This window comes from Anolis carolinensis, chromosome 3 (assembly GCF_035594765.1).
Source record: "Anolis carolinensis isolate JA03-04 chromosome 3, rAnoCar3.1.pri, whole genome shotgun sequence".
Classification (NCBI taxonomy): Eukaryota; Metazoa; Chordata; class Lepidosauria; order Squamata; family Dactyloidae; genus Anolis; species Anolis carolinensis.
The window spans coordinates 229,298,760-229,315,564 of NC_085843.1; the positions used below are offsets into that span (position 1 = coordinate 229,298,760).

At 37.2% G+C, this 16,805-nt stretch overlaps 1 protein-coding gene across 4 annotated transcripts in view; it reads left to right on the forward strand.

The window, feature by feature from the left end:
* The window catches only part of cfap43 (cilia and flagella associated protein 43), a 55,649-nt gene that overhangs the window by 37,398 nt on the left and 1,446 nt on the right, over positions 1-16,805 (forward strand). For 3 of the 4 annotated variants that reach the window (XM_062976283.1, XM_062976286.1, XM_062976285.1), the window contains 16 exons: positions 466-582; positions 2,127-2,327; positions 4,181-4,387; positions 6,436-6,525; positions 6,617-6,697; positions 7,459-7,584; positions 7,850-7,969; positions 8,058-8,165; positions 8,402-8,488; positions 9,956-10,044; positions 11,881-12,088; positions 12,538-12,650; positions 13,553-13,712; positions 13,969-14,133; positions 14,846-14,926; positions 15,497-15,650. In XM_062976283.1, coding sequence (XP_062832353.1) covers positions 466-582; positions 2,127-2,327; positions 4,181-4,387; positions 6,436-6,525; positions 6,617-6,697; positions 7,459-7,584; positions 7,850-7,969; positions 8,058-8,165; positions 8,402-8,488; positions 9,956-10,044; positions 11,881-12,088; positions 12,538-12,650; positions 13,553-13,712; positions 13,969-14,133; positions 14,846-14,926; positions 15,497-15,650 — 2,107 coding nt within the window. The remainder of the gene's footprint in view (positions 1-465; positions 583-2,126; positions 2,328-4,180; positions 4,388-6,435; positions 6,526-6,616; positions 6,698-7,458; positions 7,585-7,849; positions 7,970-8,057; positions 8,166-8,401; positions 8,489-9,955; positions 10,045-11,880; positions 12,089-12,537; positions 12,651-13,552; positions 13,713-13,968; positions 14,134-14,845; positions 14,927-15,496; positions 15,651-16,805) is intronic. The other variant, XM_062976284.1, reaches the window with a different exon arrangement.

Here is a 16,805-nt window from a genome sequence, read left to right on the forward strand (position 1 = left end):
TAATGTAAATTATTAAAATATAATACATACCCCAGTGGCACAGTGTGTTAAATCGCTGAGCTGCTGAACTTGCAGACTGAAAGATTGCAGGTTCAAATCCAGGGAGCAGAGTGAGCACCTGCTGTTAGCTCCAGCTTCTGCCAACCTAGCAGTTTGAAAACATGCAAATGTGAGTAGATCAATAGGAAGGTAGCAGCAGGAAGGTAACAGAGCTCCATGCAGTCATGCCAGCCACATGACCTTGGAGGTGTCTATGGACAACGCCAGCTCTTAGAAATGGAGATGAGCACCAACCCCCAGAGTTGGACACAACTGGACTTAATGTCAGGGGAAACCTTTACCTTTACACTTAAAATAGTGTTTCAAACTCACCCCCTCCATGATTCCTCCCCCCCCTTGCAACTTCCCTGCAGCATAGCAAATCTGAAAGACACCTAAATGGATTTTATTTCCTTTTTTCCAAAGACCTTTCATTCGTCTTGTGAAGTTCAGAATTACCCAATGAGAGAAAGGACCCCAGAAGAAGAGCAAATGTTGGAACAAGTTCAATATATGAAGAAGATTGAAGAAATTGATATGAAGGTAGAACCTCTTTTTTTTTCTTCTGCTAAAAGTAACCTCATCCACATGTGTACTTTATATCATGATGCTCTTAGATGTTTCCCATATTGAAATGTGTAGATTTTTTTAAAAGTCAGAATTTGAAGTCAAAATAATTTAAAATACCTAATGTGATATTTTGCAGTAGTGCCAATTAAAGGCACACTGCTGGTGAGATCGTGGGTGGGAGTTGGAGGAGATATTTAGTTTTAAATGCAATTTTAATTGTATGAGTGTTTCATTGTATATTAATTTTATTTTAACTTGTATCCATGATACAAATCTTTAATTATTTGAAATTATTTCCAATTTTTGTATTTGCCATGTTTTTAAATTTATGGTAAGCCACTTCGAGCCCCCATGGAGAGAAAGATGGAATAGAAATAAAGATGGTAATAATGATAATTATAAAAATACCATCACTAGGGTTTGTGTCACCCAGTGACACTTCATAGGCACTTCATAGGAGGATACGTTAAGTACAGAGAGTCTCTCATGTTCAGAATCACAGCAGTTGTCTAAAAAAAGGTCAGTCTTCTGGTGGTGATGCCTGGGAGCAAATGGTAGAGATGTTTTGCTGAAAAGACAACAGCACTTTTCAGAAAAAGAGGGAGGATAAAACAATTATCCTATTGGGCAGATCCTCTGAAATAAAAATGAATGTACTGCCAGAGATTATGTTTCTTTTTCAAACAATACCTGTGATAGAAACAAATAAACCATTTAAACAATGGCGAAAGGATATATCTAAATTTGTATGGCAAAGAAAAAAGCGAAGAATTAAATTTAAGATATTACAATATGCAAAGAACGGGGTGGGCAAAGTGCATCTGATCTGAAACTTTACTTTGCCACTTGAGGTTTAATTTGGATAAAAGACTGAGTTTTGTTGAGTAATACTAGGATGTTGGCACTGAAGGGACATGATTTGAGATATGGTTAGCATGGTTACATGTGGTATGACAAAATGAAAACAAATATGGATTTTAAAAATCATTATGTTAGATGTGCTCTATTACAAATATGGGAGAGAGAGAGATATTAATTTTATGCCCAATGATACCAATGTAGATCTCTGCTCAAGAAGATTGATGGTATGTTGCTATGTATCAGAGCCAGCAATGTGACATTCACAATTGGACCAATGCCCATCAGGATGTGTATCGAATTGGTCCCAAAGTGCATCAGATATTCCTATCATTACATATCTTCGCCATTTACTTACAGAGTTTTTTTTAGTATCTCTACTATGTAGCTAAATATGTCTGAAGTTACGTAATATAGACAGTGATAGATAATTCCAGCATTTAGCTTTAAACCATGCTGTGCATCCCACAACTTTTAAAAGTGTGGTTAAAACTATACATTGAATTTTAGCCATTTCTGTTTTTATCAAGATGATTTGTGTATCTTCCAGTGGGTTAGAATTGCCCCCTAGATCTTAAATTGTCCATCTCTCATGTGGGTGATCTTGGCATCACTATCATTTCAGTCTACTGCACTCCTTTTTTTTTTTACATGTTCAGCTTCGAAAGAAGATTGTTGAATTTGAGTCTCAACCTTCATTCATTATTAAAGAGGAAGGAGAGAAGATTGAAGAAGAAGAAACTGTTGATTCTCTGGTGGGGAGCCTGAGTTCAAGCTATGGTGGAGATACATCTGTTTTATACCCACAGATGGACCTGCACACTCGAGAGGAGAAAATCAGTCAGATTATATTGCTACAGGTATTTTTTTTCCCTGTAAGCATATCTCACAAAGAGTTGCTTTTCTGTATGCCCCCTGTAAAACATTACATTTCTGAAAGAAAAATTGCAATAGGATGTTAGTGGTCAGGTTTTTTTTATTCCAGGTATGTCTGCGGCATGGTTTACTTTGATTTAAATCTACAGTCGATTTGGTGAGACACCTGTGTTTGTTTATTTATGACTGTGTCTATTCCATTCATATAAAAAGCAGGAAATGATAAGGTAAATAATGAATAAAGATGGAGTTTGCCAAACCCATGACAGACCACTCCTTTGACAAGGTGAAATGTTTTATCTGTCTATGCAGAACATGCTAATATCACAGTTTCGTTGAAACAAAAATTGCCACAGATCAGATCTGAGAAAAGATCTGATTTGTTAAAGATCAAGGAGTTGCATATCATGTGTGTGTTCTATAAAGCAGTTAAATGAAATTACAGTAATCATTCTAGAGAAGAGGAATAATATAAAAGCAGCCTTAACTAGAAGAAAAATGCTTGTAGTGAGAGGATGTGGTGGGGTAAATTGTGGAAAAGGTTAGGACTCTGCTCCCATTGCCTGTGGATATCATAGTAAGTACAACACATCTCTCCTCATATCTGTGGGACCTGTATCTGTGGCTTCATTTATCCAGGTCTGGCAAAATAAGGAAGGCCTTTGTGGGCTGCATCCAGCCTGCAGGCCATAGGTTGTGCAGGCCTGCTTTATAGTATCACTAGATTAAGTCCTTAATTTCAATAGGATTTGCTGTTCTCCATTGTTTTGTGTATCCATGCAAAGTCCAGGAACATCTCCCCAGTGGATACAAAAATGGTATAAAGGGTCAAGCTTTGGTAAAAGGTTGTTTCCCAACTGTGTAATGTCTAAATCAGGGATAGGTCAAATGCAGCCCTGAGCCCTCTTGTTTTTATGTTTATAGTGCAACTTTTAAGATCAGCATTTCTGCGTGAAATTCTGCTTCTCACTAATTATTACTAGCAAGAACAATGAAAACAAAGGAAAACCCCTAGAGAAGGGGTGGGCAAAATGCAATCTCTGAAAATCCCAAAGCTCCCAGGCTTCCTCCATTTCTTTTCACATTTCCTGAATGGTTTTTCATTCTTAGGTAATGGTAAAGGTTTCCCCTGACGTTAAGTCCGGCCGTGTCCGACTCTGGGGGTTGGTGCTCATCTCCATTTCTAGGCCGAAGAGCCGGCATTGTCCATAGACATCTCCAAGGTCATGTGGCCAGCATGACTGCATGGAGTGCCGTTACCTTCCCACCGGAGCGGTACCTATTGATCTACTCACATTCGCATGTTTTCGAACTGCTAGGTTGGCAGGAGCTGGGGCTAACAGCGAGCACTCATTCCACTCCCGGGATTTGAACCTGGGACCTTTCGGTCCGCAAGTTCAGCAGCTCAGTGCTTTAACACACTGTGCCACCAGTGTGTTACCCACCCTCAAATGACTCCAATCTCCTGCAAAATACAGCAGGTGTTTCCCCACATCCAAGAAGCAGAAAGAAACCAAAGAAACAAACAAAACATTTCCAAATCAGCTCAAATGAAAACTAGACATTACTCCTTTTTCCAAGGAAGTTTGTGGCCAGATTTTGGGTACTAGGGTGCTTCCAAGATATATGGGGGCCTTGAAGTGGGGAAGTGCTGCAATTTTGCAGCAGTTCTGGGCTGTTGCCAAGAAAACATGATTCATTTGATGCATTGGTAAGGTCTGCTGCCTTCTCTGACATTGTCCACCCAGGGTCCTGCCCATACTTTGAGATTCGTTGTGGTGCCTGGGATTTTAGCATATGCCATTTGCATTTTTTGTTCTATTTTTTACTATTTAAGGACATTATTTACAATGTGAAGAGTGCCTTTAATTCAGACTTTGCCTCAGTCATCCGAATGAAAGAATTGGAAATTGCTCGTGTGAAGGAGAGAAACATGAGGATTTCAGAGATCTTGAATCAACTGGATATTCATGAGGACATATGGGTGCCAACTCTTTCAAATAATGAGCAGCCTGATCGAGCAATGTCAGTTCTGGATTCAGAGGTTTGGTATCCAAAAAAACAGATCTTTTTCACGTTACATGCTAAGAATGTAAATGTAAACTGAAGATCTGCATCATTTGGAAGATAATTTTTTATATCTTGTAATGTTTACTATGGCATGAATTTTACCTGTGAAAGACACATGCTTTTGTTCATGCCTTACTATATCAGGGTATCTGTGTTAAATTGATTTTTTAAATAACAGAAGCCCCTGGTGGTGCAGTGGGTTAAGCCCTTGTGCCGGCAGTACTGATGACTTGAAGGTTGGGTTGCTGACCTGAAGGTTGCCAGTTCAAATCCAACCCAGGGAGAGTGCAGATGAGCTCCCTCTATCTGCTCCAGTTCCATGCAGGGACATGAGAGAAGCCTCCCATAAGGATGTTAAAAACATCAAAAAACATCCAGGCACCCCCTGGGTAATGTCCTTGTAGACAGCCAATTTTCTCACACCAGAAGCGACTTGCAGTTTCTCATGTCACTCCTGACATGAAAAAAAAATAACATGTTGTTTATTCCTTCCTATCTTGTTGCTTTTAATGATATAAAATGCCTCAATCTCTGTGAGCACACAAACTATGGCTTAAACAGAGAGGAATATCTTTGATGGATCAGACCAAAGAGGATTTTAAGTTCTCCATCCCCAGACTTTTACCTCTATTGGAATCCAGTTACATCCTGCACAAGTTTATGGTCCTCAGCAAGGAGATAGACAGACAGACAGATTAGTTAGCTGGCAGGGAAATTCTTTCCCCCATTGCCCTCTATCTGTCTCTCTCCCTTTCTCTCCTGTTTGTTAGACAAATACTTCTCAGGGACATGCCTCCTTTTATTCAAAGTTTCCAGACTGTATGGCAAGCCTCTGAATCTCCATTTTCTTCTTTACCCGGGAGTGTTGAGAGAGATAAGTTGTCTGCTGACAGCTAGATAGTTAGATAGCTAGGCCTTACCTTTCCTATATAGAAATGTAGTTCTTTCAATAAAGTCTTGTGTAACGTTTAAAGCTCCAAACTGTAATTGCTGAAGCTCACTAGCTGTTCTGCTATGCTCAAGAAGCTTCTGACCTGCTAAACTGCTGCTGTTGTTACTGATTTATGTTTTTCAATGCTTTTTTCCTTTTAGAAATTACCCAACAAGCTCATATATCCTGATCCCAATCGTTACTAACTTCAGGGATGCTCAAAAGTAGAGTCTGGTTTTAAAAATCCTTCCCTGTTGTCTCTCAACAATTCATGCTCTGTCTCATATGGTAACCATTTAAAGACAGTAGTGATTCACTTATTCCTGCTGCTTCCATTCAGTACATCAATCACAGCAAGGTTATATCATCTAACTTCCTTGCATTCAGTCAGGCATTTTTCTATGGAGAGAAAACGAAGAATTGCTGGTCATCTTATGTACAAAGAGAGGGCATAAGTCTTGTGGTAGTCCCAACTAGAGTACCAATAGGTCATTGGGGTTTACGTACAAACAACTGTTGCTTCAATTGACCTATTCCGGTTGGAACAAGTAGTAATATTCAGGCCTAGGTAAAGCATATAATCAAAACCGAAACCTATGTAGTGAGTACTAGTTTAGATCCAACTCCTGAAATATAATATATATACACAAGTTCTCTACAAGACAGTTATGAAACATGAAAGTGATGGGACTAGCCACATATTCATGCTGTGCTACAAACTATGTTTGGAAATGACCGTCTGTAGCCATTGGCAGTTGTGTCTCCAAGAATAGAAAATAATGGATTTATGCATGCACCTTTCTCTCTCAAATGGCCATAGTTTCATGTGCATGATTCACAGACACTCATTATACACATAAAAATTATAGCATTGTGATTGGAAGGGACACATGACTGGCCTTTTTAGTGTGTAATCTTGGATGTGTACTTTTGGTTGTAGAATCCTCAGAATCTACTGGTCCTAAGGCAGCCTAGCACTGATATCCAGCAATGATGCCAGGAAAGTGCCCAGAGGAGTAGATTTGAAGAGTGGGAAAGATGGTGAGGTATCAAATCTATTCACAAAAAATCTGAATCTTTTGTCTTCACAGATCAAAGCGGAAAAGTATTTGACCCCAGTGCAGAAAGCAAAAGAAAAAATCATGGCCAAGGTTGAGCATAAAAGACGTCTTGCTGCTCAGGTTACTGAAAGATACCTTGGTACATTTTCTACATTTTTCTTTTCCTTGATGACATCCTCTATTGCTCAATTAATTTTGCCATTAATTTCAGAGGGACAATGCCCGAGAGCGTGCCCTTATGGACATGATGAATGGAGTCCTTGAAATAAAAAAAGAAGATATTTTGAAGATGGTGAGTCATGTTTTTATGAAATAACAATTAAAAAGAGAGCTGTATCATGATTTATCCCAGAAGAATAAACTCATGGCTTGGCTTTACGACATTTGACTTAACAGATAGTGATATATTTAAAATGTTTTACTTTTTTCCTGCTTAAGCATCTCTAATTAGGACAATTTACTGTAATTGTGTGCAATTATTAGAATATATTTTAAAGTGGGATCACAATTGCAGCAAATGCTCATTCCCATTAGTCAAAAAGTGATCCTATACAAATAATTCATCTGCGAGTGGATTAATTATAAATGGATTAATTAAAAACTGAGCCAAACTATTGTTGCCAAGTGTAAAGGCTACATGGAATTGGATACTTTAAAATGGAAAAAGGCAGTTTTCAATTACCTCCATGTATGAAAGAGGAAATTGTGAAACTGTGTGGGCCTCAAGACTTTTAAGTAGCAATTAATGGATACTTAATGGATTAATTGTTGTTTTATATGCTGTTGGTTTTACTTTTTGTATTGAACTGTGTGTTTATTTTATGCATTGTTTTAGGCACTTTGTGTCACATGTAAGCCGCCCCAAGTCCCTTCAGGGAGATGGAAGCGGGATACAAAAATAAAGTAGTAGTAGTAGTAGTAGTTGTTGTTGTTGTTGTTAAAGTTATTATTATTTCTGGTAATATCATTGAACGACACCAGAAAAGTAGAAATCCTTAAAGTAGTGTAGTGATAATAAACATATAGTGATACTTTTAACTCTGATATATTCAGGAAATTCCAGCACCTGCCTTTATATCTAAAGATGAAGCACTCTGGAATGAAGATGAGAAAAAAATATATAAAGAATATGAGAAGAAAGTTAAGGAACTAAATGAGGAAAGAGAGAAACATCGAAAGGTAAACTGAAATTAAGAGAGGAGGGAAGATTATCAGGATTTTTGCCCTCTGAAGCTTGGTACATTTTTAAAAGAATTTGAGAGAACAAGGAAACTTCAGATTTTGTATCCATCACCGTTTGGTTTATACTTGGCTCCTTTTGCTACAGTGAATGTACCATGCAATCAGATATAAATGAAGGTTCTTCTACCCCACATTCTTTCTACTGATCTACACTCGCCTAATCCCATCCAAGATAAAGACATCATATCTTTTTCTTCCTTAGATTCTGGAAACCGAATTGAGGAAACTTCAAGGCTCTATTCAGGAAACAACACAGGCATTTGATGAAATTGTGAATAGACTCTTTGACAAAAAAGTGAACTGTGAAATGGTTATATATCAGGTGAACCTCAACATATACATATATATTGGGCAGTCTTACTTCCCCGTAAACAGCAGCCTCACTGTCTCTTTTACAAACCTTTTCCTAGGAAGAACTCAAAATTACGAATCTTCTCTATTCGCTGCTTCTGGACGAAGAGTTGAGCGCTAGAGAATCTGGGCTCTATAATTACCTTGATAAAAAGAGAAAAGCAAAGGTGATTTCTGTAATTTGACAAGATTCATATAAAACCCCCAAGAAACTGCAGAGATTCAAGAATTGCTCACACCCTTATCATTAGCTACTTCCTAAAATCTCCCATAATAATGTTATCATCAGTGGAAACAATGTATACTGCATATCAATTGGTCATTTCCACCGTGGGGTTAATGGGATAAGGATACATTGTCCTTATGTTTCAAAAGTATTACATGAATTTCACTTTTTCTACAGCTAATATCTAATGAAGCAGTCAAGACAGCCAAAGCAGAAGTAGAAGCTTTCAGAGAGGCCTATGACATACTGATTGCTGAAGATAGAGTAAGAACCAAAATATAAAATCATTTTATTTAGTAGCCCAGTTGAGTTTAATTGGACTTGTTTTTATATCTTTAACTTAATTAAAGGTTTTTTCACAGCACACAGCAATAGTGCTGTGATTCTACTTTCATGGCCATGGCAACATCCATTAGGGTTCTGAGAGTTACAGTTTAGGGAGAAGTATTTTTAAAAGGTCCTAAGTACCCTGAAAGTGCCAGATCTTTTCAGATCTTGGAAGATAAGCACAGTCACCCTGATTAGTATTGGATGGGAAATGACCTACAAATGCCAGGTGCTATAGGTTGTAGGAAGGAGCTGGCAAAACCACCTCTCATTATTTCTTGCCTAAGAAAATCCCGTGAAATTTATGTGGTCACCATATGTGGTTACAGGATGTAAAGCAGTGGTTTTCAACCTGGGTCCCCAGATGTTTTTGGCCTTCAATGCCCAGAAATCCTAACAGCTGGTAAACTGACTGGGATTTCTGGGAGTTGTAGGCCAAAAACATCTGGGGGGCCCAGGTTGAGAACCACTGACGTAAAGGCACACACACATGTAGACTAAGAGCTCCAGTGCCTCACTAAATTACAAATCCCTGGATTCCATAAGGTACAACCAAAGCAGATGAAGTGGAATCATAGCACTATAAAGATGTATCTAAGCCACAGAATTAATTCATATTGAGACACTTTATCTGGCATGACTCAATGCTATGGAATCCTGGGGATTGTTGTCTGACATGATGTTTCACCTTCTCTGCCAAAGAGTGCTGGTGCCTCACCAAATGACAAATCCCAGGATTCTATAGCATTGAGCCATGGCAGTTAAAGTGGTCTCAAGCTACATTAATTCTCCATTAAAGCAATGGAGGACGCACCCTTCATTGTGGATTACTCATGTGGATGTTTATAAAATTAACTATGAAATAATAGTAATGCCTCACTACTCAATGCCAGTTTTAACCATTTACGTAAGTGAATTAAATGTCTGTAGCATACAGGACTACGAATCACATAGTCTTTTGATTAATTTTGCCTATAGGCCCCTAAGATTTGTATGCTATCATATAGTACCACTTTACAAATTGAGAGAAATTTCCCTGCCCTGTGTATTTAAGAAAAACATAATCTTATAAAGGCAAAAATGTCCTTTTCAGAATGAAATTTAAGAGCACCGTTGAACTACGATTTCTAAACTACACAGCAAACATTGTGTTTTTTTAAAGTGATCTATAGAATTAAATTTTGGACTAGCAAAAGTACATCACGCTGTAAAATGAACTTCCTGAAATGGAATTTGAATTCAGCTATGGAGAAGAAACTATATAGATTGATTGCTCACTCTTTAGAACATATTTTAGCAGTTTTAAATTAAAGATTATATTCATGATGCATGAGAGAACTACTGCATATTAACACTCAGACTCAATCCTGAATGACAAAATCATACTTTTCTCCTCACTGCTAGCTTATGGAACGTGGCTTTAGAAAAGAATTTTCAGATCTTCATACCCATCAAATTGATCAACTATTCAAACTTTACAAACGTCGGCCAAGGTAAGGCTTCTTTTGTTGTTGTTGATCCTAATGATTTCCTGAAAGTTTTTGCATTACTGCATTCAGCATAGTCCTTTTCTTTGAAAGTTTTAAGTTATTAAAGCAACAATTAAATCAGAATAATCGTAGTAGTAGAACAGTTGTTGTAGATTAACAATTTATAAATAGACAAGGTTGGATCCAGACTAAGGGATTGTGTACATGAAACCAAAACATTAGACTCGTGTTGAATTGACTATTATCTGTCTTTATGACATACAGCAGCATCTGGTGAGTATTACATGATTTTTTGGTTTAAACTAACTTTACCTCGCTTTAAGAAAGTCAAATACTTTCCTGGAAAATCTGGATTGTTTCATTACTTCAGGACAATTTGGACAGTGATACTGGGTCTGATTTGGATTGATCTGCTGTCCAGACTGGACATCAACGTCATCACACTTTCATTACATTCATCAGGATTTGCAAGGATGTACTGTTTCTAAATATGTTTCCAATTATTTTAATGGGATTGCTGTTTAATTTGGAAAAAAAAAGTTGGATTAGGGTTACAATTTCTTTTTCTTCGAAAGGTAAAGACTAGTTCAGTTAAAACTATATTCTGTAGCAGGGTTTGGAAGTAAAAGCTGGGAATTTGTGTCTTTTTGAGACATAATTCAGTGGAATAAATCAGATAAATAGTATGTAGGTAACTTAAGGAAACTACTGGTCATTGAAAAGCACTCATGGATACACACATACCCCATATATGTTGATTAGGCCATGGCTACCTAGAGGGGAGTTTCAAGTAAAAGGGTAGCTCAGCAGAGCTGATACTTGCCATCATGAAAGAGGAGAAAGATAGAGAGGTATTTTATGTGATTGCAGAAAACACCTTGGAAGTACCATTGCTTGCTTACATGGATACTTTGATCCCTATGCATTACAACTATGTATTTGAACAAATGGGGAATGTTCTTGAGCCAGTATGTAGAGGGTGTGTAGGGAACCCAACTACATAACACCCTATTGCTCTAGTACCAAATGGAAGAAGTGGGTGTGAAGAATGTTTCATTGAGCAGGCTTTTCCAACAAATATTGGTCTGCCTATTTTGTTTTAAGCAAACGTTCAAGCTGCTTTGGGTTCTATGTTGTGGAAAAACTGGGATGTAATTAAAATAAAATGAATGATATTTAAAATAAAAGCATGACCAATCATCTACATGCACATACATCTTCTCCTCCATGTATGCAAAATGAAAAACTAGCACTTTGCTTACTTTAAGCATAGATGGAAAGCAGCAGGGTGGTTAAATGGAGGATACCTAGACTGAAGAATGGTTCATCCGTAGCTATGAACACAATGAAGAAAAAGAGCCAGGTATAATGAAGAAACCAGTCCTCAACCAGAGAGAGAGTGAGAATGCTGGCTTGCTTGTTGGTGCTCTGGAACAATTATTGTTGACCATTTGTGGAAACTGTTTCATCTAATAGTGGGATTGCACTCCAAAGGCTGCATGTTTCCTTTCTCTGGATTAGTTGCCTGTATTGTTATGTGGAGATGCTGATTTACTATGTCCTCTGAAGAGCAAACATGGCTATGGCCCTAAGGGTGTACAGAACGAAGATTAGGACTGATCTACAAAACAAGCAAAGGGGTTAGAAATATGAAGAATGTGGACCTTCCTGCTTATCTATGCATGGGGTTGGAAAAAAGTTAGCAGGTACCAGTCACACAATATAACTGGAAATGTGTAGTGAGAGGTGATGCATAGCCATGTTATAATGCAAACACAACACAGGCACAACAATTGAAATCATTTAATCGTTGTTTGTTTCTCGTGTCTATAATGAAAGGGCTCATAAGATAAAGGTTCACATAGATGTTGCTAACCCATACGGTGATCGGCCAGGCTCTGCCAAAGCTTTCCAAGATGCTCGTGCCCACTTAATGAAAGCTATTGATGAAATGGATGAGCTTGAAAACAAACCTGAAAATGTGGACCTTATCACCTGGGACCGTTTTTGTGGAGTTAGACGAGCCAAAGTGGAAAGTGAGCAGGCGGTATGTACAATTATTTCCAGCAATCTTTTGTAAAACCATATTTTAACTGTGTTATACTGAGATCTGAACGTTTTACAAAGATTCAGTCCAGGACAGAACTCGTAAGAATGGTATAGATTCAGTCATTCACATGGTAAACAATTTATTTTGTTTATCTAAATTAAACAGTTCCTCTTTCAATACATTTCTGTTATTGAAATGTCATCACTAGTTACTGTCACTAGGTTAAAATATTTAAACAGGTTCTGTCACTAGATGATCAAAGTCAACATTTAACATCATTTGACATTCTGCAGTGTGCAATAGATGCAATGCCTGAAAACATTGTTAAAGTATTTTAAAATGGAAGATAACATATGAAACTATTTCATATAAGCTTATCCTTGGCAAAATAATGAGCTGTAATGTTGGCAAATGAACTGGTGCGAAAGGCTGTTCTCTTTGCTTAGATAAAGCAAAAAGCACTGACCCTAGCAGAGATGCAGACGTTTCTTCAGAAACAAATTGAAGAAGATGAGAATATACGGAAAGAGATTGACCACGTTTTTGGTGAACTCAATCTGTAAGTATTACTATTGCTAATTTTATGCATACCATGCTTTCCCCCCAAAAACAGGACAAAATCAGTTAACAAAGTTCTCTGTTTTAGTTATATTACAGCATTCACAAGTTAAAAGTTTTACAGCAGTCATTGAAAATCTAAAGGCAATTAATTTTTAGATAATGGATTTAGGATCATAATTCACAATTCCTAGTCATCCTTCTAATTTGTATTAGTTTCAAACAACTAGAAGGTTTTAAAAATATATATCTATGTTTCTCCATGGCTTTTTTTTGGCCTAAATGCATTATATCCTGTCTGATCTTAGAGGCTAAGTAAAGTCAGCTCTTGAATGAGAGACTGTCAACAAATACCAGGTGTTGTAGTCCATTTTTTAGAGGAAGAACCATACAAAACTGCCTCTGACTAATCCTTGCGTAAGAAAACCTGTGAAATTCATAGGGTTACTTTAAGTCAACAGGAGATTTGAAGGCACACTTGTATGCACACACATACACTTCTCCCTATGCTATCCCTTACTTGACCATTTTGTTCTGCGAGGGCCTTTAACCAATCTTCCAATGTCAGAACTGAAAAGTGAAGTCCTCCACAAGAGACTTCGGGGCTACATCCAACATCAGAAGAGTACACATTTTTTCAAACAGTGGGAGTTTTCCTTTCTCTCCTCCCTCTTGCATTTTCCCCCAATTTCCAGTTGAGAATCCCAAACTATTTGCAAAATTAGGAATGATGTAAATAGGGCAGTGGAACTGGATCCCTCATCTGTGTCCATTCTAGTTGAGGAGGGACAAAGTTGGACCCAACCTATTTTATTTTTCCTGTTCTTGAGCCATTGAAACAAATTCATCTGTTTGGTTTGTTCATACTTTGTTTGTTCATACTTTTGTTTTCTCCAATGCTAGGCTTCGAGAGCAGAAGATGAAATATCAATTAGATTTGATGGTCCAGTTTCTCTTCAAACAAGGACAAGTGGAACTAGAAAGTCCCATTTTAATACCAGATTACACAGATGCTATTCTCATCAACAGGAGCATTATTGAAGAACTAAACAGTGTAATCCGGGTAACTATTGTTTATTTCAAAAGAACTCATCCCTCTGTAGACCACTTTCAAAACTACATTTTAGTTGTCTTCCTTTGCTCCAATTGTGTATATTTTAATAGGGCAAAAGTTTTAATTAAGTGACATATTTACACAAAGTACATCTTTTCCTCTGAAAGCTTTCCCCTCCTTTGTCAGTATGTTTGAATTTTTAGAAATTTAGTCTGCCTTTTTTCAGAGATGAACATACTGTTAAAACTTCATACTACATTTCTAGGCTCAAGGAGAAAGAAAGGTTGCTAGTATGGTAGAAAGCAAAGATTTCCGTAAAGGAATATTTCAGCTGGAATGGGAGCATAAAAAAATGCAGATGCAGGTTGAAGATTTAAACCAAAAGGCTCGAGATATTCAAAAATTCAATGTTACAAAAGATCACCAAATTGTAAGTTGTTATCCAGAATACTTATTTTACCCAAGGACATCAAACCAGACAAATTGATTTTATTCACCAATAATTGAAAGATTTCTTTATTAAATTTATATCCTACATACTGCACACAGTACAGTATTTTTACCATGACATCTTACTCTAGAATGGTTTCAATGTTGTATAATTTGCAGGTTCTTGCTGCATAATTTGTATGTTATTACTGCACATATTGTCTATGTCAAAAAGTATTTTATAGGCCAATATATCAGGAAACACCCTCATAATTGAATCTACAGTAGAGTCTCACTTATCCAACATAAACAGGGCGGCAGAACACTGGATAAGCAAAAATGCTGAATAATGAGGGATTAAGCAAAAGCTTATTAAACATCAAATTATGTTATGATTTTAGAAATTAAGCACCAAAACATCATGTTTTACAACAAATTGACAGAAAAAGCAGTTCAATATATGGCAACGTTATGTAGTAATTACTGTATTTACGAATGGAGCACCAAAACAATGTATTGAAAACACTGACTACAAAAACTGACTACTAAAAGGCAGACTGCATTGGATAGTACAGAACATTGGATAAACGAAAGTTGGATAAGTGAGACTCTACTGTAATAACCTATTACATGAAATCAGGTTACTTATGGTGGGATTCCATTCACATCTAAAAATATTAGTTTCCTTAGTCTGATTTTCTCTTTAACTCCAGTTCTTATCAGCAACAAACTATGATAGCAAGATGAATCGTGAAGTCTCAGTAATGGAAGGAACCCTTAATTTTCTAGATAAGGTAAAAACGACATTTTACTATTCCCTTACCATCCATAGTTGTGTTGCTTTTTTTCTTGTGGCTTTTGGCATATTTGATCAGTTTCTCACAATTCACTTAAAATGGGAATCAAACCAAATTACGGTAGTATATTCCGCCAAGTCTCTTTCTTTGTATACTACAGCTTTGCCTGCTAAATTTGTGGTACATCAACAGATTTATGACATAGCTTTCTGGGGATTTTTATTTATTTCTTAAAACATTGTGCTATCATGTTTAATAGTAGCATTACTGTTACTGGTTTATATATAACTTTATATATAACTAACTTGAGTGCTCATCCAATAGGGAAGCAAAATAAAACATGAAAACATTTTACTGGATCAGTATTTTTAACTTGTAATACTTTTTAGTTCTTGTAGCCCATTAAATATTATCTTTTAAAGCGTTCTTTTAAATACTTTACAATAGTTTGTATTGTAGACGTTCTGGAACAATATTACATTAATAAAAGCAAGTCTTGTCTTCCCAGCTTAGCAACCAACATCTTATAAGCAAATGTGCATGTTTCACTTGTTTTTCAATGGCCAGGTTCACAAGAAAAATGTGCAGCAACGAGCGCAAGTTATCAAAGAACTGGAGAAGCACATAAACCAGAAAGACCTGGCAAACCAGAAGCTCAGCAAAGAATTACAAGAAATGCTGGTTACTGTGTCAGAAAGGCGGCACATTTATGAAGCTACAGGTGAGTTTTATTCTGAGGATTTGGGGCCATTATATTTTGTGTGTGCATATTTTCTTCCCCTGAAAATTGGTGTTCATTCCACCATACACATATAATACTAGCTGTGCCCGGCCACACGTTGCTGTGGCGTTGTCTGGTGGTGTTGGTGAGAACTTGCTGAGGTAGTGGTGGTATTGAATGTCTGTTGTATGGTTGTCTTTATGTTTAGTATGCATTTGGTTGTTTGTGTACTGTGAGGGTAGAGGGGGGTCTATGTCCCTGTGTAGTATTGTATAGAATTTATACGTTGTCCATGTGTTGTGAATGCTTAGATTGTGTCCTGCTGCATAGTAGAAAGGGTTGGGCTGGTTGGCCCTTAGGGGTCTCTCCAAACTCTTGGATTCTATGCTTCTATTATTATTATTATTATCATCATCATCATCATCATCATCATTATGTAGAGGCTGGATGGCCATCTGTCAGGAGTGCTTGGATTGTGTCCTCCTGCATGGTAGAAGGAAGTTGATCTGGATGATCCTTAGGGGTCACTCCAAACCTTAGGATTGTATGATGATGTTATTATTATTATTAGTATTAGTATTGAGAGACTGGGTGGAATCTGTTTGGAGTGCTTGGATTGTGTCCTGCATGGCAGAATTGGGTTGGACTGGATGGCCTTTAGGGGTGTCTCCTAACTGTCTGATGCTATGATTCGATGTGTATTATTATTGTGCAGATATTGGATGGCCATCTGTCAGGAGTAGTTGGATTGTGTCCTCCTGCATGATATAAGGAAGTTGAACTGGATGATCCTTAGGGGTATTTGCTAACCTTAGGATTGTATGATGATATTATTCTTCTTATTATTATTGAGAGGCTGGGTGGCCATCTGTTGGGCGTGCTTGGATTGTGTCCTCCATGGCAGAATTGGGTTGGACTGGATTACCACAGTAATTATTTCATATTACAGTAGAATCTCACTTATCCAACATTCGCTTATCCAGTGTTCTGGTTTATCCAACGCAGTCGGCCTTTTAGTAGTCAAATGTTTTTGTAGTCAATGTTTTAAATTCATTGTGATATTTTGGTGCTAAATTTGTAAATACAGTAATTACAACATAGCATTACTGAGTATTGAACTACTTTTTCTGCCAAATTTGTTGTATAACATGATGT